We start from the raw sequence: 7,211 nt of genomic DNA on the forward strand, positions 1-7,211 counted from the left end.
ATAGTGAAGAAGGCATTTGGTATGCTTGCCTTTATTGGTCAGTGTATTGAGTATAGGGGTTGGAAGGTCACGTTGTGGCTGTACAGGACATTGGTTAGGCCACTGTTGGAATACTGCAATTCTGGTCTCCCTGTTGTAGGAAGGATGTTGTGAAACTTGAAAGGGTTCACAAAAGATTTACAAGCATGTTGCCAGGGTCGGAGAGCTTGAGCTATAGGGAAAGGCTGAATAGGCTTGGTCTATTTTCGCTGGAGCATCAGAGACTGAGGGGTGACCTTATAGAGGTGTACAAAATTATGAGGGGCATGGATGGGGTAAATAGAAAAGGTCTTTTCCCCATGGGGGAGTCAAAAACTAGAGGGCATAGGTTTAAGGTGAGAGGGGAAAGATATAAAAGGGACCTAAGGGGCAACTTTTTCACGTGGATGGCGGTGCACGTATGGAATGAGATAGCAGAGGAGGTGGTGCAGGCTGGTACCATTACAATTACAACTTTTAAATGTCATGAGGATGGGTACATGATAAGGAAGGGGTTACAGGGATATGGGCCAAATGCTGGCAAATGGGACTAGATTTAAATAGGATATCTGGTCAGCATGAACAAGTTGGATCGAAGGGTCTGTTTCTGTGCTGTACATCTCTATGACTCTGCAAAATTTCCAAGGAATCAATAAGCGACTTAAGTTCGTGACTTGAAAACATTTCAAATAGATTGTTTGCCATGTGTAGAAATCAAAAAAGGGTCATTAACATCAAATGTAACAAGTTCCAGCTATAACATACTTAACTCATTGGTTAAAATGTAACCAGACCTTTGCAGTGCGGGTTAACATACAGACATTACAGTGTTTGAATTTGTATATCCTTGAGCTCACTTGGTTTGCTTGTATTCTGCTGCAGTGCATTCCTCCTGATGAAGCTTGTATAGATGTGAATTTGCAAATAATAATGGCTATGATGAGATACAAACAATCCTTCACCAAGCCACTGGCTGTTATTCGTGAAAGAATGAATCTGCCTAAGACACCAGGTGAGTCAACAATAGTAATCTAAAAGTAGTGTACATGTGTAATGTATAGTTCTGTCCATTGGTTTACGTAATCAGTAAAGTATGTTGAATTTTGTAATCAGTCATTGCATTTCTCCAACACTGGACGCCCATGTAGCCTTAGCTCCTCTTGTCCAATTATTAGTAGTCCAAGCTTCAGCTGTCTACAGGCTAAACCTGATAATTTCCTCCTGTAAATCTTTCTAGCCTTCCACATCTGTCTCCTCTAAGAAACACCACAAAACCTTTCTCTGGTCAAGCTACTAGTCATCTGACTTTAAAGCTGCTTTGTCAAAAATCACACAACACCCAGGTTATAGTCCAACAGGTTTATTTGAAGAGACAAGTTTTCGGAATCTCCCTCCTCCTTCAGGTGTCAGTGTGAGAGGTAACATCAGACACAGAATTTACAAGCAAAATATAAAAGGGTCATAAAACTGATGTAGTGTTGAACAAACCTAAGGTGGCTATTAAATCTTTAATCAGTTAGAAAGGGTTAATATGCAAATTCCTGAATTTCTTTCAAGTCACTGCCCCAAGATAACTCCACACTACTATCTGTGTGGAGTTTACACATTCTCCCCACGTCTGCATGGGTTTCCTCCAGATGCTCCAGTTTCCTCCCACAGTCCAAAAATGTGCAAATTAGGTGGATTAGCCATGCTAAATTGCCATAGTGTCCACAGGTGTGCAGGTTAGATGGATTAACTGTGCTAAATTGCCATTGTGTCCAGGGATGTGCAGGCTAGGTTGATTAGCCATGGAAAATGCAGAGTAACAGGGATAGGGTAGGGGGGTGGGTCTGGATGGGATGAGCAGAAGCTGGAATGGAAGCATTTGATAATGGAATTTCAGGAGAGGTGAGCGCAGAAAAGATGAGGATTTGTTCAAAACATTTTTAAATGGAACATAAGTTTGAGAGAACGAATAAAGATAAGGGATCAAAGGATATGAAGAGAAGGTGAGAACAGAGTGCTGAGTTGGATGATTAGCCATGATCATATTAAACGGCAGAGAAGGCTCAAAGGCCTGAATGGCCTACTCCTGCTGCTATATTCTATGCTTCTGTAAGACAGTAGATAGGGAGTGCAAATGATGCAAGAGGGATACCTTTTACAAGAGTGGTGCTTTGGGTAGTTTTTCTAGGGCAGAGGGATCATCCCACAGGAAAGGAAATTTATCAACGAAGCGACTACGCTCTCGAAACACGTCTGTTTACAATAAGCACATAGTTTTATGGTGAATTATTAAGTCAGATTGCTCTTTTATCACAAGCTTAATGGTTTTGCAGATTTTTACAGGTGTTTCAAAGATAGCGTCCTGTATTCTGCACGTATTTCAGCTCTTTGTTCCAAATTGAGAGCTAAATCAGATGGGGTGAACATTAATGGATCTGATGTTCTTTCTTCATTTTTCTGAACATATGTTTGTAGGTATGCAACATGATTTTGTGAAATTTGTTGGAAACGTAGGCAAATAACCTAAACAGTATCCACATTCACTGCAGCAAGGAGAGTAAAAGAACCGTGAATTCTAATAATTTGACAAAAGCGTGTTATTTTGATTTTAGAGTTCTCTGATAATACTTAGAGATGGGCAAACATGCACAATGATCCACTTCCCAAGAAAGGTTGCATCCTTGTACAGACCACTTGCTTCCTACCAACTGAACACAAGCTGTATGGTAGTTTAATAGTGATAACAAGTCTCTTGAAGGAATTGAGTAGTTGTGTAATACAACTTGGCTGATGACAACTACTCACTTTTATAATTTTTTTAACACATGTAGGCCAGACCAGGTGAGGATGGCAGATTTCCTTCCTAAAGGACATCAGTGAACCAGATGGGTTTTTCTGACAGCTAACAATGGTTTCACAGTTATCAGTAGATTCTTAATTCCAGATTACTTTTAATATTGAATTCAAATTCCATCAACTGCTGTAGTGGGATTCAGACCTGGGTCCCCAGAACATTAGCTGAGTTTCTGGATTAATAGCCTAGCAATAATTCCACTAGGCCATCACCTCCCCCGTCATTCGTATAAAACATTGAACACTAAGAAAGTAAACACTGAACTTTTTTTAAGGCCTGGAACATAGCCCCAATGCAGGCTGCTATTCAAAGATGTCAGCATTCCAGCGACTCCTGCTGGATTCATTTGGGCAGGTCAAGGTTGAGGATGCTGGGCCCTGACCAGTTTTGGCAGTCCATTGTCTCTGTTATTCTTTTCCAGTTTTGTGCTCTGAAAAAAATTCTCCAGTTTCACTGCACTTACACAACACGGCAGACAGCAGTTCAGATACAAAAAGTTCAGCTGACCAAGAAGGTGGTCCAGAGAAACTGAGATAGCAGATCAGCTCATTGTCTTATTCTGCAGCAAATGTGGCATAGGCAGCCATGTCAGAGGCAATGATTAACACAGTTGACCACTATGCTACAAGCCACAGTCTCATGAGACGAGAGGCTGCTACCACATAAAACATCTTAAATAATGGCCAGCATTCTTTTACACTCAAAGGACAGTTCATTCCAATGTGGTAAATTTGTCTTTGTACAAATTAAACGCAAATTGGTTTGTTATTTTCACTTAATACCAACATACAAGTAGAAGGATTTTATTTGATTTTTTCCAAGAAAATTGATTGACCTGTGGTATTAACCCTCAGCAAAAATTCAAATGTTTTGGATTGCAGAGAAAGTTTTCTTTTTCATTTACATTTGGACTTCATTAGTATGTGGTAGCAATGCATTATTTACTCAAAAGGACGAATGAAGTGAAGGTTAATGTTTATAACCACATGGACAGACCAATGTTACTGCCTGAATCTGCTCCATAAAATAATTTATTTGGTTATCAAAGGAAAGTTGCTTTAAATAAAATCTGTGAAGGCACTTTATGACCTGAGTCTTGGTAGCATTGCTACAAATTAACTGCAATTGAAAGTCCAAAAGCATCATCAGAATGAGTCAACATAAGCCTTGTTTAATTCCACTCTTATCTAGCCATGTATAGGAAGAACATTTCTGTCAATGGTTTCTCTTTTCACAATCACTGGAGATGCCTACGACCATCCTTTTGATGTTCTTTTCTACTTTGGCAATGTTAATTGCATATAAAGGTATTCGCTTCCAAATTCATGGTGACACCACCCAGTTCTACTTCTGCGTTACACCTTGCCATGCTTCCACTGCTGTGATGTCCGATTGCTTGCCTGCTGTTCAGCCTCAGATGAGCACTGGGAAGAACAAAGCAGCCACACTTTGCCTTTCTGCAAACTCCGAAACCTAAAAGTTTGAAATATACTGTTCACAACCTCGTCTGAGCTTTCAATCCTGTAGCCTTTGAGGGTAATTTTAACTGTACCTGTGAAGTGTGACACTAACAAGATCAGATCGACCAGCAGTTCATTTTTTCAAAACTTCCTTGGCCAGTCTCCCATCCTCAATCCTTCTAAGCTGCAGTTCATTCAAATCTCGGCTGCATATATCCTATCCTGCGGTGTGTCCTGAAGGGAATTTTGTAGCCCATAAAGTTTATTTGTCAGCATTGTTGCAATGAAAACATAAGAGCATCATCTGGAATGATTAATGCCACTCCCTTATAAGCAACATGTTTTTGTAACACATGGACATGGTTTATCTTTTGTTTTCTAAGTAAAATAAGCAGCCTTTTCAATGTGGAAAACATTTTGTTTAACTATTTACTTATGAGTGGTGTTCAAAGGGTAAAAAGGGGAAAGGAAGAGCGAAATCTAGTGAATATACTCTGCCATCCTCTTTTATTGTTCATGTGCATATATAAATAAATGGTAGGTTACTGTGGCTTAGTTTTTAAAAAGTGGTTTGGAGAACATTAAGATCTCAGTAAGTCAGTTTAGTTAAGCTCTCCCTTCCTGAAAATGCAACAGCAGGTTCCTTAAAATGAGAGAGCATCTTGAAGTAATCTGATCATTCAAGTATATTTATACGCCATGATGTAGATAAACGATGAGGTAAGAGTTTAAATAAAGACGAACAGTAATACAGTATCATCAAATGTAACAAAGTATTATTGTTTACTGTACAGATGTGTCAAAAATTGCTCACTCTCCACATTATTCTTCAATGATAACAAAGAACAGGCAGCTTTTCCCTGATATGCTTAAGCAGTTCAGTGAACTATTACGCCATTGAGGCGCACTTAAGACCATAAGAAACAGGAACAGGAGTTGGCCATTCAGCCCCCTGAGCCTCCTCTACCATTCAGTAGGATCATTGCTAATCCCAACAATCCTCACATCCACTTTCCTGCCCTTTTCCCATAATCCTGATTCCCCAACTGATCAAGAATCTTATCTGTCTCAGCCTTAAATACATACAAGGACTCTGCCCCACAGCTGTCTATGGCAAGGATTTCCAAAGTCACTTAAGCCCTCTGAGAGAAGAAATTCCTTCACAACTCAGTCTTAAATTGGCACCTCTTCATCCTGAGACAATGCCATCTGATCCTAGACTGTCCCATGAGAGGAAACATCCTGCCAGCATTTACCCTATCAAGCCACTTAAGAATTCTATATGTTTCAATGAGATCATTTCTAATTCTTCTAAACTTCAGTGAGTAGAGTCCCAACGTGTTTAGCCTATGCTCAAATGACAATCCCTCACACCAGGATCACCCTAGTGAATCTTCTGTGGACTGCCTCAAATGAAATAATATCTTTTAAATAAAGGGACCAAAAGTGCTCACCGTACTCCAGATGTGTACAGTTGCAGTAAGACTTCCCTTCTCTTATAATCCAACCCCCTTGAAATAAGGGCTAACATTCCATTAGCCTTCCTGATTACCTGTGTGCTAACTTCTGTGTTTCATGGACAAGTACCTTTGTGTTGCAGCTGTCAGCAGTTTTTCACCATTTAGATAACTTTTTGCCCACTTATCCTGTGAATGTCTCTCTGTAAACTATTGGTATCTTTCTGACAACCTGCCTTTCCACTTATTTTTATGTCATCTGCAAATATGGGTATGGTATATGCACTTTCTTCCTCAAACTTATTAAAATACATTGTAAACAGTTGCGGTGCCAGCACTGATCCCTGTGGAATCCCACTCGTTACAGATTGCCAACCTGAAAAAGAATTCCTTATCCCCACTTGCTGTCTCCTGCCTATTTGCCAATTCTCTAGCCATGCCAATATACTTGAGTAATGTGGCCAGTTTTTATATTTTCTTTTATTTATCCCCTAAGTGTATGTGTTTGTCTGTATGGGCTCTTATCTTATAACTTCACGCATACTTTACTACTTTATAAAGAGGTTGTACACTTTAGCATACTTAAGTCACACAAAGTAAAGATTCTGATTAATAGTTTCATTAAATACATTTATTTCTGTCCTTTTCAGTGATTCCTGACAGCCAGGTTAATGTAGAAAGACCACGGCCTTGTAAGTTGGATGATTAAATGTTATTTTAGCTTTATTATCGATATGTTCATATGGATAAGAATTTTCTAATGACAGTAACATTCACTTTAATATGTAATATATGTCTCATTTGCAGTGATTTGTCAAAAAATCCTTTTAAGTTTTTTTTCTTTTGGGAAAGTGCTACTCACGTGAATTGCACACCAGTGACTATTTGATAAGGTACCACACATTAGGCCACTTAATAAGGTAAGAACCAGTGGTGTTGGAGTATAATATCCTCTATCATTCCTCTACCTGGCCACTAATAGGATTCAGAGAGTTGGGATAAGAGGGGCATTTTCAGGCTGGTGATGTGGTGTGCTACAGGGATCACTGCTGGGGCCACAGATATTTATAATAATATATTCATGATTTGGATGAAGAAAGTTACAAGACGGAGACAGACAGCTGAACCAAATCAACCTTTCTAACTCTGTATTCACAATTTAAAACCTTCAAAGACCCTAAAAATTGACCCCAATGTTCCTAACCAGACTTTTGAATAACCAATACCAGATTCTGCAAATGGTCAATTCCAGACATTGGTTTGTGTCTTAAACAAAAGACTTAATAATTTATTAACAATATAATAATTTTAGGAGAGCAAGATTAAATAAAGTAATCTAATTGGTCCTAAATGCTATAAACCCAACAGCTTTCATTTGCAGAGATAGTAGGAACTGCAGATGCTGGAGAATCTGAGATAACAAGGTGTAGAGCT

General features: G+C 39.1%; 1 protein-coding gene across 4 annotated transcripts in view; it reads left to right on the forward strand.

The window, feature by feature from the left end:
• The window catches only part of tgfbr3 (transforming growth factor, beta receptor III), a 199,557-nt gene that overhangs the window by 161,679 nt on the left and 30,667 nt on the right, over window positions 1-7,211 (forward strand). For all 4 annotated transcript variants that reach the window (XM_048601985.1, XM_048601986.1, XM_048601987.1 and 1 more), the window contains exons 14-15: window positions 901-1,030; window positions 6,428-6,469. In XM_048601985.1, coding sequence (XP_048457942.1) covers window positions 901-1,030; window positions 6,428-6,469 — 172 coding nt within the window. The remainder of the gene's footprint in view (window positions 1-900; window positions 1,031-6,427; window positions 6,470-7,211) is intronic.

This window comes from Rhincodon typus, chromosome 10 (assembly GCF_021869965.1).
Source record: "Rhincodon typus isolate 14 chromosome 10, sRhiTyp1.1, whole genome shotgun sequence".
NCBI classification, from domain to species: domain Eukaryota; kingdom Metazoa; phylum Chordata; class Chondrichthyes; order Orectolobiformes; family Rhincodontidae; genus Rhincodon; species Rhincodon typus.